General features: G+C 36.4%; 2 protein-coding genes across 2 annotated transcripts; one reads left to right on the top strand and one right to left on the bottom strand.

Moving 5' to 3' along the window:
* The first annotated feature begins 975 nt into the window (after positions 1-975).
* On the top strand, positions 976-10,961 carry LOC116292834 (transmembrane channel-like protein 7). Its single transcript, XM_031700194.2, has 19 exons — positions 976-1,204; positions 1,933-2,081; positions 2,481-2,614; positions 2,961-3,030; positions 3,373-3,454; positions 4,360-4,721; positions 4,916-5,064; positions 5,176-5,326; positions 5,824-5,985; positions 6,319-6,503; positions 6,851-6,929; positions 7,262-7,359; positions 7,614-7,727; positions 7,976-8,051; positions 8,138-8,268; positions 8,772-8,804; positions 8,896-9,018; positions 9,426-9,504; positions 9,779-10,961. The coding sequence occupies exons 1-19, from the start codon at positions 1,186-1,188 to the stop codon at positions 9,827-9,829; spliced, it is 2,247 nt and encodes a 748-aa protein (XP_031556054.1). The 5' UTR covers positions 976-1,185; the 3' UTR covers positions 9,830-10,961.
* On the bottom strand, positions 10,789-15,060 carry LOC116292825 (uncharacterized). Its single transcript, XM_031700182.2, has 4 exons — positions 14,811-15,060; positions 12,617-12,808; positions 11,779-11,954; positions 10,789-11,453 (listed from the first exon to the last, which is right to left on the bottom strand). Exons 1-4 carry the CDS (start codon positions 14,896-14,898, stop codon positions 11,211-11,213), a joined length of 699 nt encoding a protein of 232 aa, XP_031556042.1. The 5' UTR covers positions 14,899-15,060; the 3' UTR covers positions 10,789-11,210.
* Positions 15,061-17,754: the final 2,694 nt, after the last annotated feature.

Genomic DNA, 17,754 nt, shown 5'->3' with positions numbered 1-17,754 from the left:
AAATTCGTTGTCTTCGTTTTCTTACAACGTGACTATTTCGGAAACTGAGGAAATTTTATGGGCAAAAATAGCTGAAAAAATTTATCCAATACAATTTGGATGCTGAATTCAAAAGTAAAGGTCGAAAGAGGTAAACAAAAAATTATATGCTCATCATATGCAAATTTATATTTTATTTAAATGCTTTTTATGTGAAATTTAAGCTTATTTAAATGTTTTGGAATCAAATATAAACTGTAAAGTTATAAATAACAATTTTCACAGGTTTTGAATGGAAAATTACTTATTCATTCTTTTATGAAAGGTTTGTCTGCTCGAGATGGATATATTTTCTCCAGGGAAACCAATGTTCTGTAAAGTCAGAGATATTACATGTAATTTCTAAATCACTCGCACTTTGTTTGGCGGTGGCTTATTATAATATACAGATCAATACACTACGAATGAAGTATTTGTAAATATTATTTAAATTCAAGCTAAAAATGGATTAAAGCAACGTAACTGGTTTAATCGGTTTGATCAAATTCATCAGTTTTGACTCTTCTTTTTATTTTTGTCTCCATTTCTTTACTCTCTTTTCTCTTCAATTCCTTTCTCTTCTCTTCTCTTCTCTTCTCTTCTCTTCTCTTCTCTTCTCTTCTCTTCTCTTCTCTTCTCTTCTCTTCTCTTCTCTTCTCTTCTCTTCTCTTCTCTTCTCTTCTCTTCTCTTCTCTTCTCTTCTCTTCCCTTCTCTTCTCTTCTCTTCTCAGTTTTCAGTCTTAAAATCTCTTTTTTCTTCCTACTTCTTTAGCAATTAAATTTGTAATTTATCATCAAATGGATTATCAAAGAAACTATATATTTTGTATTTTTAAATCCCAGCAAATTTCTAACTCACACATTGCGTTGCCTCCCAACGGGACTTTAATATGCAAATTACGCTTTGGTTAAACGAGTTTCTATTTGATAAGAGTAAACTCAGAATCAGCGCCGGACCAAGACCTTGAGCACTTGAATGAATACTTCGTGGTGCAAGATCTTCACCTTCCCTTTTAATATATTTTCAACTCGTAAACGAAAAAACTTTCTCTAAAATAGGAACTTTAAGTCAAAGGAAGAGATCAACTGCTGAATCTTCTTGCCTTAAAAGCTTGCATTAATAAAGAATTACAGTGCAATAATACTGATCACCAACGATATCTCGAGATGCAACAAGACGAAGCAGGTATGGTAAACTTTAGGGTTCTTGTTTCTACTTGCTAAATTCAGCTTTCAAATGATGTTTTATTAATCTGCTATTCTCAGCTGCTTCATGACTTAATTTATTATATCTCCCAGTAAACCATATGGATATATTTAGAATTAAAACCCTCAATTAAAAATCTTAACTCACAATATCATATTCATACAATTTACTCTTTTCCAAGAAATACGAATTACTCATTGCTATCAAACTTTTGTTATTTTAGTATAAGATAACTGAGTTTTTCTCGACGTCGCTGTTAATTCAAAACCAATGATAATCTCAATTCCTCCTGCTGAAGTCTGTCTTTAGCTACAATAGCTTTAATATTGATAATAAAAAAAACATCCCTCTGTTTACTGTTTTAGTGATGTTTTATACCTCTAATTACACTATTACTGCTGCAGGATAACTAACTTCTTTAGACGGCAAAATTATTATGTATGAAGCCTTCTTTAACCTATTAAAATTTATTTAATTTTGCGGTATCAGAGATTATGTTACTACATCATTTTTATTTCATTTAGTGTTTATAAAATATTTGTAATGCATACTTGTTTTAAATATGCTAAACTGTTTGGCCCTAACTAAACTAAAATATGTTCAGAACAGAAAAGAATAATCTAACTACTCTATAATATTAATTCCGATCCGAAACGCTTGATTCAGTCTAAGAAAGAAATCTGGCTAATATTATGTATATTTTTAAGGTGGCGAATCTTCCAATGTCAAAGATTCAGAAAGAGAGAAAGAACAGAACATCATGAAATCTCTACCGAGCCGTCAAATCGCTTCGTGGAAGCTAAAGATTAAAAAACGCAAAAGCGAATTGAGAAAACAAAAGAGCTACAATGGAAAGGTAAGCCAGACTGTACATGTATAAATAAACTATTCTAAAGAATAAACAAATGGTGATTTTAAAGAAAGATTACATAAAATTAAACATGGTTAAGAAAAAGAAAACCCGTCTTTAGACATTAGCATGTTTGTCCCCCGGGGTATATTAATTGTTATGTTAACTTTCTTTAATGTTCTAATTCATCCATTTAGCCAGCGATATTATTTTTTGACGGTTCGTTTTCCTGCTTCCTCTGATAACACCGCTAATTACAATTCTATCTGTGAGTTGACCGTGCCCTGACTTTGACCAGCCCAAAGGGGGTCGTTTTGAAGTCTTTTTGTAAAGCTGGATCATGCAGTTAATTTAACAATTCAATCTGCCGTCTATAATGATTTTTATTTCATTCTCCGTTGTAAGATGTACATGCCTGTTGAAGATGATATCCCGGACGATTCAGCGTTTTTGGATGTCGGGGATGAATCACTTGCAAAAAAGGGGGAGCTTAATACCAAACCTCTGGCCGGGAGACTGAAAGAAAGGCGACTCCTAAGGTACAGTTTTGATCGATTCGGGGAGTTTAAGTAGTCCTTACAGGACGCGTTAAAAACAAGGCCATAGTTTGAGTAAGTGTGGCTTGGTTGTTTAGTATGTTGAGTTGTCTGCTAAGCAAGAGATCCATAGTTGAATTCTCAGTGACGTCATACACTTGTTTTAAGGAGCAAGTGTGGCTTGGTTGGTTAGTGTGCTAACTACTTGTACCTCTTACTGCAATTTTCGTAAACATGCGAACTCTACGTCTGCGAGCTGCTCCCTGAAATTTGCAATAATTCCCTTCAAACCATACCAAAGCAACTTAACTTGTTCGCTACTAAGGTCTACTAATTATTTTAATTCTAGGAGTGCTTCGGTGGAGGCTTCTTTTTATTCGGTGTCATTCTTTACAGCATTAAGATACGGTATAGCTATGGTAAGTCCTAGTAGAAGAAAGCAAAGTATTAATCTGTACTGCAATGGTTGGCAAATGTGGATGGAAATTTATGCTAGAAATTAGGAGGCTATTATGATTTTTTTAAAACTTTCTTTCACTATTTCCATTTTTTAAACTTATTTCCCCTCCAAAAAACCTCAAAACAAAAACAAACAAAACAAAACAAAGCAACAACAACAACAACAACAACAAACAAACAACAACAAACAAACAAAGACAAAAACAAAAACAAAACAAAAAAACAAAAACAAAACAAAACAAAAAAAAACTTGCCCAGTTTGTTGATCGTGTTTTCTCATCTGTATTTCGTCCAATTATTAGTCTTTGAAGATAACGTACAACAAAGTGGTTGACTTCTTGAAGATGTTCGAACTGTGGAGAGGACACTTTAAAGAAATCGAAGGTAAGTCAAATGTATAGACTATCGATCTGACTTGATGTAGTCCTTTCAGTACATTAACAAGACCTATTGCCGTTACTATAAGCCTTACTCAGCATGAATTCGCATGTACTTCATAATATTTTCGCGCATGCGCAGACGATCTATTGCCAGGCCCGGACAAATGATCCCAACATTTGAACAAAAATTTGTTATCACAAGTCGTTGTTTTATAAAACATTATTATTACTATTATTATTATTATTATTATTATTATTATTATTATTATTATTTATTATTATTTATTATTTATTTTTTATTTTATTTTATTTTTTTAAATTAATTAATTAATTATTTATTTATTTATCTTTTTTTTTTTTTTTTTTTAAATTTTATTTTTTTTCCGGCCCAGTTTGATCGCCGGGTCCCATGTTCTATCTCCCGTTTCGGCGCAATCTCCTTCATCCGTTTTGTCTTGCGCCAGACGGTAGGTGCATGTGGGTTCTCGGCGCACAAATTGGGCCTTGATTTAACAATTAATAATTTTAGATTTTTTATATCTTTATAGGCTCATTCTTTCTTTCTTTCAATTTATTATATTTTAATTATAGTATATACATTAGAATATTGTAATTAGATTTAGATTTTAGATTGTGAGGGCCACTAGGTTATCAGTTTAATGTACTGTTATGTGTAACCCTCTTTAAATAAAGTTTATTGTATTGTATTGTATTGCCATTACAAACGAGGCCAACATTCGCCCGACATAAAAAAGAACATCCCAACATTGTTTGCAGACCATGACAAGCAGATGTTGGATCAAATGTAGGGTCTAGTTTGGACCCTTTGCCAGACCTATAACTTACATAATGATACAATGATCTTTTTGAATTGCGCAATAACTAATTAATATTTGTTCATGTTTTCAGGATCTTTTGGCAATGGCATTCTCTCCTACTTTACCTTCCTCAAATGGCTTCTCAACATCAATATCTTCATTTTCATCCTGTCGTTAGCCTTCATCGTTATCCCACAAGCCGTGCATAAGAGGGAGAGACCTGCATTCCTAGTCACTGCTCCGCTAACCAACACCTCGTTAAATGAGTCCCGTACACCCACACCTGCTACCGTGGAAACAGAGGCACAACTGGATGAATGGAAACTTTCTAGTTTCCTTGGTGCCAATACGAGTGCGTTTGCATGGAAAAAGGAATGTCACATGAAGAAACCCAGTGGTAACTATGGCAACCATCATGTGGGGCACTTAGTGAGCGATTTTATGCAGGGAGTGGTAAGTAGTAGTCTCTACGGTAGCTGCTAGCCTCGTACTCTTGTAACATCACCCTTATCTTTATTAATACAATATTCTGGGTTATATCTAGGGATGGATAAACACCACGTTGATATACTACGGTAGCTACTAGCCTCATACTCTTGTAACATCACCCTTATCTTTATTAATACAATATTCTGGGTTATATCTAGGGATGGATAAACACCACCTTAATGTACTACGGTAGCTTCTCATCTCGTATTCTTGTCATGCCCACTGGTTCCTTCTACAACATGCCGCTGGCCTATTTTACCGTCAGTTCTCTCAGCTTTCTTTTAGTTCTTTTATTAACACTTTGGAGGTAAGTTGAATAATTGAAGAATCCTATTCTCAAGAAAATGAACGACACGTAGTCTGAAATGGGAAAACATCAAGCTGCACCCAAGCTTAAGAGGTCTATTGCTGTTTCTAGCGCATCAAGCATCATCGAGGATAGTTACGTCAAAGAGGGAGTCAAACATTACAACAGCTACTGCAACAAAGTGTTCGGTGGATGGGACATGTGTATCAGCGATGAGGAAGCAGCCATTCTTAAGACGAAGAGCTTTGTCAATGAGCTGGAGGTAAAAAAATCGCTTCCTTAGAAGGAAAATAACAAAATACATGCCTATAATGGGTGGCCCATATTTACGTGTGACATTCAATGCTTTATGCATCCCATTTTGTCTGCTCCTACTTTCCTGTTAATTCCTCACAAATTGTCCAATAAAATAATATGTATTTTAAAAAAAATATTTGTTCAGTTTTTTATAAGGAAACTCTTCTCTAATGCGGACTACTGACTCCAAAGTAAGTTCTTGTGTAAGGGTCTAATGAAAAAATATATAAAAATGTAAGTCACGTGATCAATGTCCGCCATGTTGGAAGGTGAATGTGGAACGGCTTTTGTAAGATTTTGCTAATTAAATATCCACGTGCAGGTTGATAAAATTCTTCATGGAATGGAGTATCTTGCGTCCACAATATTCTTCTTCTGACAATCATGTGTATCCTTTAAACCATATGCCGTCTAACCACTCGTAATTGTCTGAAATCTTATTCGTGTTTTGATGACCGACAGGGTGATTTAGCAGAAGATCTACGGCTCACAAACCTGGCAAAAAGAACCCGCAATGAAAGGATCAAGATCTACTTGATACGAATCACAATCAACACCATAGTGATTTTACTGTCTATTGGTTCTGGATGGGCTATTTATAAAGCAGCTCAGCTCTCTCTAAAGGTAAAAAGTAAATCGTATGTTTCAGGCGCTGTTACGTGCTGAAACATGAAAAAAGATTTGAATCTTCAAGAGAAAGGAATTCTTTTGTTTTGATCCCAAATTGGGAATTAGTACAAGGGATATATAATCAGCTTGTTGAGCTGCCAACCAGTCCTACCCGTGTTTGAGAACGAAAAAATGACATCTTAGTTAACACAAGAGAGTTATCTTTACTCAAACAAAATGCCCGTCCACCGCATGGCCAACACTATCACCATTGCGCATGCGTACATGATTACATATGTAAATCTCATACATTAACATCTTGACATTTTCATTCTCAATCTTTTCAAGACGGCTCAAGCGACGAACCCCAACGCTAAAGAATCAAGCAAGATCGAAATGATTTCTCTCTTGAAGAGCTACACTTTACCCATCACGCTCACCCTCATCAATTCCGTCCTACCAAACCTGTTCTACTTCCTGTCTCGACTGGAGGATTGGAACCCACGAGTGAGAGTTAATATTGATTTAGCAAGGTACGAACAGTCTAGCTTGGAAAGCATAAAGTTGTTTCAGGGTTCAATCTGTGAGCTATCCGTGCCCTGACTTAGATCAGCCCAGAGGTTGTTTCAGGGTTCAATCTGTGAGTTAGCCATGCCCTGACTTAGATCAGCCCAGAGGTTTTGTTCAGGGTTCAATCTGTGAGTTAGCCGTGCCCTGACTTAGTCCAGCCCAGAGGTTGTTTCAGGGTTTGATCTGTGAATTAGCCGTGTCCTGACTTAGATCAGTCCAGAGGTTGTCTCAGGGTTTTAAGTTATTGTTAATCATTATGTTCTATCTTTTATAACAAATATCTAACATTCTTGTTTCTATGCTTTTACAGAACAATACTCCTCAAACTGGCATCAGTCGCTGTCTTGATGGTTTCGTTGTTCCAAAAAATACAAACATATTGTATGCTGGTAAGTTGTTGCTTTTAACGCTATTGACTTATATTATATACATAGAATAGCAAGAGTAGCATGGGATACTATACCATCTAATGCTAGGATTGCATCTTAGTCCTCTCCAGTGTGCTTCGAGGGTTTTCTATTCTCCACGGTTCTCCGGTATTCCTCCCTACCATCTCCGATTATCAACTTCTTAATTTTATGAATTTGATCTAATGTCGACGCAAACTTATACACAAGCCTTTGGCTTGTTAGCCTGCTCTATCGCTAAATATAGACTAGTATTGCGATTCCAACAGGTTTCTAACAAAGTTTCTTTTATAATTATGGTTTGTTCGATACAGTGTTGGGAGAATGCTATCGCAGCTGAGATGTACAAACTTATTTGGATGGACTTCTTTGTTGTTGTCGCTGTGGTAATAACAGTCCACACACCAAGAAGGTATGGACGGAGGGACGGAGGGAGGGACGGAGGGAGGGATGGAGGGAGGGACGGAGGGAGGGAAGGAGGGAGGGACGGAGGGAGGGACGGAGGGAGGGACGGAGGGAGGGACGGAGGGAGGGACGGAGGGAGGGACGGAGGGAGGAAGGAAGGGAGGGATTGATGGTTGGATGGATGGAATATACATGGATGACAAAGAGAGCGAGCAAACAAATGAACAATAACAAACTCCTAATATTTCTCTGCTCACAAAGGTACGCGTCCGAACGGTTGGACTTTGGTATTAAACTTGGAGAGAAAATTGGCCGTCCTATCTTCAGTATACCTCAGAATGTTCTGGAACTGGTGTATGCCCAGTGCTTGATATGGTTAGTAGAACAGGAGGTTCATTTTGATTTATATCAATATTACTTTACAAGATATTTCTTTCCAAAGTTTGCGGAAAGATTGGTATTTATATAAGAGATGTAAATGTGCGGGAAGGAAAGTTTCATCACGTCGTTCATTCCCTTCTATCCTCTCCTCTCCTCTCCTCTCTTCTATTCCTTTGTTTTGCCTTTATTTTTTGCGTAGCCATTTATCTTTTATCTGTATTCTGATTGATTGTTGTCTTCAGGATTGGGATGTGGTACAGTCCGATGCTAACGTTAATGGGAACCATTAAATTTTTCATTCTCTTCTACGTCAAAAAGGTACCAGTGCTTTAAATGTAAAGCAATGACGAACGTTGCCCTGGAAAGTAAGTGCTAACAGATCGTTGATTTCTCTTCATTCACAGATGACATTGAAGTACAATTGTCGCTCAGAAGACAAAGCATACCGCGCAGGGAAATCCAACTACTTTTTCATGTTGTTGCTATTAGTAACATTTTTCCTGTGTGTGGCAGCAGTCGTATATGGAATTACGCAGTAAGTACTAGGATAAATCCCGTGTCTCTTTTCTGTGATATAAACACGCTTTGTAAAGAACATGGCGACCTTATTGTACTCTACAACAAAACTAGTCGATAAAAAATGCGCGCACTGATGTCTCTTTACCTTGATATAAACACGCTTTGTAAAGGATACGGCAACCTCAGTGTACTCTACAACAAAATAAGTCAATATGAAATGCGCACGTGTCTCAGTACTGTGTTAATAACGCTGGGAGCTGTGAAGAACGCGAGAACGAAGCTTAGCAACACGAGGCGTCGACGCGCGTTTTGCTTGCTTTTTAAGTTCTCCACAGCTCCCTACTTACACTGCAAATGAAACACGTGATCTGTTCTATATTGCGTTTATATGGACGATTTATTTAGCGCGAGCGTTTTCTTTACCTGTCCTCACATATAAACATGGTAGCCCAGCCAATCAGCGCACGCGTTGTATTGCAGATGTCAAGTCATGAGCTGTTTTTATTTGTCTCCATACAGGGTTCATCCATCGCTTCTGTACGGCCCTTTTAGGTACGATTTTCACCAAAATAATATCATTATAACCATATCTAACTATAAAAATAACTAAACAATTTAATTTGAACTGTCTTTTTCTCCTCAGAGGTCTTAATCGAATGTACAAGATAGTATATCTTACGATACTTACATTACCGATTGGATTTCAAGACCTTTTTCAAGTCGTCCAGTCTCCTGTTTTTGTTATTGTGGTCGTGCTTCTCATATGGTAAGGTGTTTTGCTCTCTGGCTCTTTGTCAGTTGTAAGAGATATGATGATGGTGCGTATGTAGTCGGCAGGGGCGTAACCAGGATTTTCCGAAGGGGGAGGCCCAAATTAAAAAACCCGCCTTTTTTTTTTTTTTTTTTTTTGAGTCACCGAAACACAGAACAAAAAAACAAACAAACAAAAGCGTTTTATTTTTACAAATTCTAAAAAGCTGCCAGCATTTTGTTGTCACGAAGGGAGGGGGCCTGGCCCCCTTGGCCACCCCCTACCTACGCCCCTGAATTGGGGTACGTTAGGTACGCTGGGTTGACTGACTGAAGGAATGAGATTGCAATAACATTATTAATGAGGGAAGGAAGGAAGAAAGGAATGAAATGTTCTACATATAATTTTATTCATTTTTTCAGTCTTGGGTTATATTTCTTCTACGCCACAGCGAAGGTTTACTATCGAATGATCTCCGAGCTGAGAGAAGAACTCTCTATGGTAAAACCCTTTAAATGTTACTGGCTTTGATCAAAACTATATTGATCTTGACCCAAAAAGATATACTGTTTCTTGCATGTCGTAAACTGGATGAACGAATAACAAAAAAGACCTAAATGGTTGTAATGCTACTAAATGGTTCTTTACGTGTACTTTGAATTTATCGGAAACTTTTGGCGGGAAAACGCGCTTAACCCTGTGACTGTCCCTGGCAACGAACACTCACTGTTTTATGATTGGCTCATACAACATATTTTCTCATTATTTTCTCCAGGAAACAAAAGACAAGAAGTTCCTTCTAAAACGATTGACAACATCTACATAATCCCAAAATGTTCTAGAAAGAATCAAATGGAAAAATATGGGGTTAGACTTTGACTGTAAGAAACAGACCTTCTAAGGGGCGAGGTCAAAACAATGGTCCTATAAATAGGGACCCGATTTTGTGAATTAAGGTGGTGGGTACCGATATATACCCCCTCCCCCGTCAGAGACCTGTTTAAATGCTCGATACTGAGGGTCTGTAGTGGCAAGTTCTATACACAAATTTGTTTTTTAGCATACATGCAGACAGACAGTCCATTCATTTCTGTGATTTGGCTTTTAGTTTTGGAGATATTTGGGGACAAAATCTAAGATTTCACTTCCAGAGGTGGTGGGCACCGGATAACACCACCCCTCCCCCCTAAATTGGGTCCCGTGAGATGACAATTGTTTTGCCCTCATCCCTAAGCTTGGGTGTAATGCTTTCTCATTTCAGACCACGTGTAATTCCAATTCCCTAGAGTATTATTTCTTTGTTTAACGGAATAATGAGCATGAGAAGACACGTGGTCTGAAATGGCAAAACATCAAACCCAAATTAAAGGTATAGATCTATTCAAAGTAATTCACTCTGTTCTGTGTGCTAGAATTAGTATTAAGTGAGGTGGTGTTAGGTCGTATTGCGCATGCTCAACTAAACCATTCTTATTAAGGCAAGTTTCTTGCACTGCGCATGCGCATTGCATTATTTATGTGTAGTTGGTTTTTGGATCAACCAGGCAACGTTCAGGGTGAATGATAATAGAAGTTTTTGAACCGAGTTTTTCAAGGGGAGGGGAGGGGCGCACGCATGCGCAGTTCATATACTCAGTTTGCGCAACTTCATATATTCCATTTAACTAGACTATTGAAGATCTGATATGAAACCCTAAAAAACGATCCTGGCTCAAAAATTATATGTATTTCGAAATTGCGCATTAGCATAAGGAATAAAGAAATGATATGACTTGAAGCAATATCTACCGAACATTTGTAAACTTTATTCCTACGATTGGTTAAAGTAAAAATACTAAACAAGACAAACATTCTTGGTCTATTCCCCGTAAGACCCAAACCCACAGATCACTGCATCTACCTGTATTCCCGCCCGCCTTCCTACTCGTGATTTAGAAGAAATAAATGATGGTTCGTTATATCCCCTTGGATTTTAAAGCTAGTTATTGAAGAAGTATTAGTACAGTTAAGATTTGACTATTAAGATATATCTAGGATGTCTAAGTCTTAGGTTTCCATCTATCACTCAAGAAGTACTATCTCAGACAGTTGCAACTTCGATTAACGGAAGCCAAAACGTACTTAGACGTCTTGAAATATATTTTATTAGTTGTGTTTTGAGAAAATATTATTCACGAGAATGGATGTAATCAAGTCATTCACGGTTGTCAGTCTGTTCCGATCATAAGGCTTCCGAATTCAGGTCCAATGAAAGGAATAACTGTCCTTGTACAGCATTTGTACATGACAATCAGCTTAGGCGCACATGGATCATCTTGTTTTACGTTTCCTTTTTGTATCTGAGCTTCTTGCCACGCGATAAGGTTGTTCGTGTCTTCAGCGGTCAACAGGAAGTGAACGACGACATTAAGTGGAGATGAACCAGGAGGCTCTTGGCTTGCTTTCTTTATCTGCATGAAACATACAATCACTGGGGGTTAATATATATGTTCATAATTGAGATATGACGACACATATCTGGATGCATGACGTAAAACAATATCTTTTACATGACGCAATGCACTCTCTTTGTAACGTAATGCATGGTGGTGCTAAATGACAAAATGCATTGAGCATTGACGTAATATTTTGGGCTACGAGACGAAATACAGTGCCAGCTTGACTTAATAAAGGAGGGTCTTTCTTTACAAAAGAGGTGCTTTACTTTGGGTCAATCAAAAAGCAAGTTCCAAATTTATGTTGAAGTCTTGTTGCTTGAGAAAAGAGAATATTTACCGCGTTAATCAAGTTTGTCCGGTTTCCAAAACTCCTGACCATTTTAATGAAAGCCGTTCCATCGTTTTTGATGTATCCATCCATGTAGAAGCCTCCCTTCTCTAGGACACCATTTTCACCGAGAATAGCCATCATCGCTTCTTTGATGAATCTATCCACGGGTATATTGTATACAGCTGGTAAGATATGCAAAAAAAAAAAAAAAAAAAAAAAAAAAAAAAATTATAAACTTAATCTCTACTCGACTTGCAGCTTCTAGAAACTTACCATTTTATTTTGCATACAGCGGTCAAACACAAGGCATTCAATCGAGGCTGCAAGGTCATTTAAAGGGATTACTCAAATTTAAACCTTGCAGCCTCAGTTAAATGTTTGGGACCAATGTATGGGAAGTGGTGAATGATTTCATTTTGCCAAAAGATTCAAAAGTCAAATTAAGTCATTGCGGCCATGTTGGTAGTGAGAAACCTTTTCGTTACTGGAGTACCTTCAACATGGCCGCGATGCGGTAATTACGTCGAGTTTTATACAAAAATAGTTTAGAAAGAAAACATTCCCAAGAGAAAGGAGTGTGAACTCTTAAGAGAAAGAAGTGTCAAAAGACAAGTTCTACATTTGATATATCCAACGGCGACAAATCTTTTCACGGTTTATTTAACATGGTGGTTATGACGTCCCATACATGTAATTCCCATATAAGGTTTGGCTTTTTGTTTTATGACCCACGCGTGTGCTCATGCAAGGCTCTAGGCGTCGCCATATCAAGAAGGACGTACATATGTTGCAAGCAAAACTACATTGGATATTTAACGAGCAGGTTAGTTTTACTGATTCTTACTTGTTGTGTAGATTTGAGAATTGATATTGAGACTGTTATCTGCGTTCCCGTCGTCATCATTCATTCGTTCATTGAAGCCATCGTACTCTCTCTTGCCGTTTTGTTGAATAGCTTGTTTGGAGCGGGTTGGTTCGTGTGCTGTGCTGTTTGCTACTAAAGCGAGAACAGTCTTGGAGTGGAAGCGCATCAGGACTAGTTAGAACAAATATGAGCTATTAATGCTGCCTTTTTAAAAAATCTATATTTATTCATTTGTAACTCTGGCAAACATTCACGAACAAGGAATCTAAAGATAATTGCCCAAGGCTTTTAGGACAGTCACGGCTTCATGCAATATGCAACAATACATTTAAGCTGATTTTAATTTGTTTCGGTTTACACTTCTTGGGATTAAGATAATCTTTGTTTAAGATAACTCTTGATGTGCGTTAATACCGGCAAAAATATCGCACAACATAAAATGATTTTATTTATCCGTTGAAAGAAAAATGACAGTTAGTACTAGTTAAAAGAGTGACTTTTTTTTAACCCGTGAAAAAATTGTACGCATAATATATATTTAGTAGTAGACTCTAAACCCATTGTTTTCTTTTGTGTTTTTTTATCAACCGGTACTAAATAAATAGTCATTTTTCTTTCCCGTCCGGTTAAATCAAATTACTCCAAACAAAAGAAAACAATGGGTTTAGAGTCTACTGCTAACTGTTATACGTACTATTTTTACACTGATTAAATAAAATCGCTCTAACTAATGCGCAACAGTACTGTCTTGCAGAAGTAACGTTAATTGTTCTGCTCCGCTCGCAATACGTTTCTCTGTTGCACGAAGCAGAAGCTCTTCTTTATCAGAAGCTTTAATTCCGGCTGTTCTATTCCACTCCACTCCATTCCAATATCTTTTTCTCTTTCACCTAAGCCGCTTACAAACATATATACCACCAGCCTCATTACTCTCGTCTGGCATATTTTCAATTTACTAGTTTCAAAACTGACTGCCAACCAATCAGCTTTCCCAAAATTTTTTTTAAAGCCATGAGACATTTTATAATATTTACAGCAAATTTCGTTTCCCTTACTTGCAAGGTCTTTAAAAATAGTATGGAAGAGAGGATTAGTTTCTTGGCACCCAAATAGCTCTAAATTGATCCGCGCCGACACTATGCCGGATAAATTTGAATCCGAATTTTTATTTATTCGGTTAGGCCTACTGTCCACGCTAGTCCGGGCGATTCACCGAAAACAAATTTTTTTGAATACGGTCTCCAGAGTGGAACAATTTGAAAACGCCGACTAGCCGTATTAGTGTGTGGACGGAAAACTTTTTTTTAGTTTCGGTTTGAAAATTCGGATTCAAATTTATCCGGCATAGTGTGGACGGGGCCTTAGATTACATTCGACGTCAAGATAATATCACTGTCATGACTGTGGACAAAATCCATTTTAGTATTTATCAGGTTTTTAAAGTTAAAAAAAAAATGGGCCCCTTGAGAAAGAATAGTAAAGTCGTTAGTAAAAATAATCATGTAAAAATATGATGAATTTCTAAGATCACGATTCTTTAAGTAGAAAATGTTTCTCTGTTGAATCTGGTGGATAAAAAACAACTCCCAAGTCGTTGTTTGATCGCATTCCCTTGAGTATTATTAGAAAGAGGACCGACCACCGAAAGCTAGTAATCGGCAAATATGCAGACAGCGCCCTAACCGACTAACTTGCTCCTTTACAGAGACTAATACAATGCGTTTTTTGGGCTCAACCTTGTGAAATATTCTAGATCTATTTTAGTCTTGATAATATTGGGATGGGATTTTTATAACTAATTTCTTCAACACGAAGCCAAGACTAAAAGAATGTCGACATAGCACTGATTTCTAAAACGTACCTATGATGAAAATCCTCAGTTCCAGAGTTAAAATTCTTTTCGAATTTTAAGGTAATTTTAAGCTCCTTTTTTTGAGTTTGGGATTGACATATTCCGGCCATTGTGTATCCGATATTCGAAATATATATGAGAAAGACATTGCAAAAAAGTAAATCACAGTAATGGGAATTGACTACGTTTAGACTACTAAAGTGCAAATTCTATCAGCATGCAAGTTGATTTGATTCTTTTTAAGTATAAAGTGAAACCTCTAAACTATATGTTTCTTGAACAAAACAAAAAAAAAAGGGTTTTAGGATGAATATTACTTACATTCTAAGGCAATCTTGTATGCTTTGTTTTCTTGCTGTGCGCTTCCAACTGCAAGCAACAAACATAACAAAACCAGATACTTCTCCATTGGGGATAGATGACGATCTATACTGAATTCTCAAGCCAATATATTGATTCAGAATCGTCCCAAATCCATAGCTAAAAAGTTCAACTCACTCTTCTTGTAAGAATGATCGGAGTAAATCAAACAACATGAAGTATGAGGTTGCTGTAGCGACGAGTGGTTCTCCTATAACACGTAAAAATCAGGCGATTTTAGGCACCCTTAAATAAATAATTATTCGTCTGTTTAAACCTATATTGGACCACATTATGCTGAAACTAGTCAACCAAAAAGCCTCCTGTAAAATATTTCCAATCCTTTCTTATCAAAATGATAGAGCAAAAAATAGCTCGATGCTACATTTTCTATTTAGTAGTTAAAATTTCTGTTTTGGCGAAAAAACATTTAAGCGAACGGCTTAGAGAAAATTCAATATAATCTGACCAATCAAAATCGGTTCAGCTATCGTTTAATTTGTAAAGTTTTAGATTTTCAGGTTATTACTCTCAATATTCTACACTTAATGTTGTTACTAGAACATTAGAATGGAAATATGCTTGTACGTATATGTTACGGTATATATATGTATAAGAGTAAGTTTGTTGTGAAATGTGACTTCCGCTCAGGTTGTCGAAATGTCGGTCACCAACCTGGACGATCATATTTCACAACAATATATACAGTCAATGTCATTAACGTTGTCCACCAAAAAAAGACATTTAGACATTTACACATTTAGGCTAAAAGAAATATCATGTGTTTCCTCGAACGTTCTGTCATAAAACAAATGCTGAAATACCATTCTCCATCTTAAATCCTCACTAAATGGTCAGGGCATTCTGGATTTTCGATTCACGAGTTGAATTTTACATTTAAAGTTCAGGCTGACGCACACGAGGCAAAGAATACATAATGAAACACGTGATATCTTTTAGTCTAAATGTGTAAATGTGTAAATGTGTAAATGTGTAAATGTGTAAATGTGTAAATGTGTAAATGTGTAAATGTGTAAATGTGTAAATGTGTAAATGTGTAAATGTGTAAATGTGTAAATGTGTAAATGTGTAAATGTGTAAATGTGTAAATGTCGGTCTTTTTTCGGTGGATAATAATAATTTGTAATATATAAAGATGTTAAACTCGGACATGAAGAGAGAAAAAAAAAAAGAATACTGTCATCAATGAACTAGTGTATTCAATAATGAGAAAAACCTCTGGCTGCAATTATGTAAAGAAGAAAAGAAAAAGAGAAAAAGGAAAGAAAAAAGGAAACATGGATAGCAATGGGAAGAGAAGAGAAGGGAAGAGAAGGGAAGAGAAGAGAGGAGAGGAGAGGAGAAGGGAAGAGAGGAGAGGAGAGGAGAGGAGAGGAGAGGAGAGGAGAGGAGAGGAGAGGAGAGGAGAGGAGACATACTTATTTACAATTATTGAAATATTTAGGAAAGAGATACAAATATAGAATTGAATTCAAATAAACCAATCAAATAATAACAATAATAACAGTAATAATAATAATTAGAAGAGATCAGAAGGGAAGACAGAAGGAAAAGACCGACATTTGGACTGACAGGTTTTCAAGAAGGCTTCCCTCCTTTAAATGTGACTTCTACATTACAATATCACTTGTCATTTGATGTACGTCATTCGGTCATCCTAGAGTAATCCCTTTAGCGAATCAATACCTTACATTTTAAAAATTTACATGTTCGTTTATTAGTGCCTGAAGTTGTACCCTTAAACACTATTACAGCTCCAACAAAAATTCAATAACTAAAATGGATCAAAAAACAATGCAGAATAGGCTTTGAAATCAATATTTTAGTCAAGTCTAAAAGATTTATGAACATTTTTGTGCTGTACGGGCGAGTAGTCGAACTGACGACTATTTCAAGATGTCAGAAATGTCCGAGAATTGTTTTACATTATGTGAGAAGCACCAGAGAGTTATTTTATGCGTTATTCCTCTTATATCTTCCGTCTTGTGTCTGGGATTTGGATTGAGGTGTCTTCATAAAGAAAAGAGAAACCTCAGCGATGAATTGTGCAAAGGAGTAGTAAACGATACAGCGGCTATTATATTGATTGCCTTCGGAGTTGGTCTTCTGTTTTTGGCATGGTTTGTTCATCGATATTACAGCAGAAAAAAGGACATTTTGGTGGTTGAAAATAGCGAAGAAACTGGACCATTCAATATCAGTCAAACGGACGAACTACTTGAAGATTCCCTTTGAGGATTTGCGAATACGAAAATTCACATTGTGCCACGATTTGGAAATCATTTTTAAATGGTTCAATTACCGAGAGTATGTTTAATGTAAGTTACAATGAATGAAAAATGGCTATTCTCAAAAAGAAAAAATTCTGAGCATTTTATTTGCCGGTGGGCATAAAACTGGTTTTAGTAAAGAAGACAGATTTCTGTTTTAAATTTAGCAACAAGAACGATGTTGTAGTTTTTGAATGAAACTCGTATGTCGTCAAAACAGGTGTTTATATTACAGTGTTCAAAACGAGTCTCTAGCTAAACATCATTTTAAACGCAGCGACGTCATGTAGTGATTCTAACGAAGTTATTGATTATGGCATATTTTTGTGAATATAAGCTGTTAGAAGATGGACTTAGGAGCAAGAAAGCAACTTTCTTATTCGACAGTCGGTAGAAAAATACGGACTGCTATGTCAACAAGGTTCAATTTTATGCAAAATAAGTAAAGTGCATGATGAATGATAAACTCTAAAAGAACGACTACTTTAACTAAAGCTCAAAATATAATGTACGTAGCATTCAAAACAAGACCGAGTACGTATTAAAAATATATTTGTTATTAAGGTTCGAAGAATAGTTTTTTAGTTTGTTTATAATTTTAGTTATATTTCGTT

The sequence above is a fragment of the Actinia tenebrosa genome, unplaced genomic scaffold, assembly GCF_029948245.1.
Source record: "Actinia tenebrosa isolate PJP-AT-01 unplaced genomic scaffold, QUT_ActTen_1.0 PGA_scaffold1__47_contigs__length_23844297, whole genome shotgun sequence".
Taxonomy (NCBI): domain Eukaryota; kingdom Metazoa; phylum Cnidaria; class Anthozoa; order Actiniaria; family Actiniidae; genus Actinia; species Actinia tenebrosa.
This window is presented reverse-complemented; position numbering and strand designations above follow the sequence as displayed.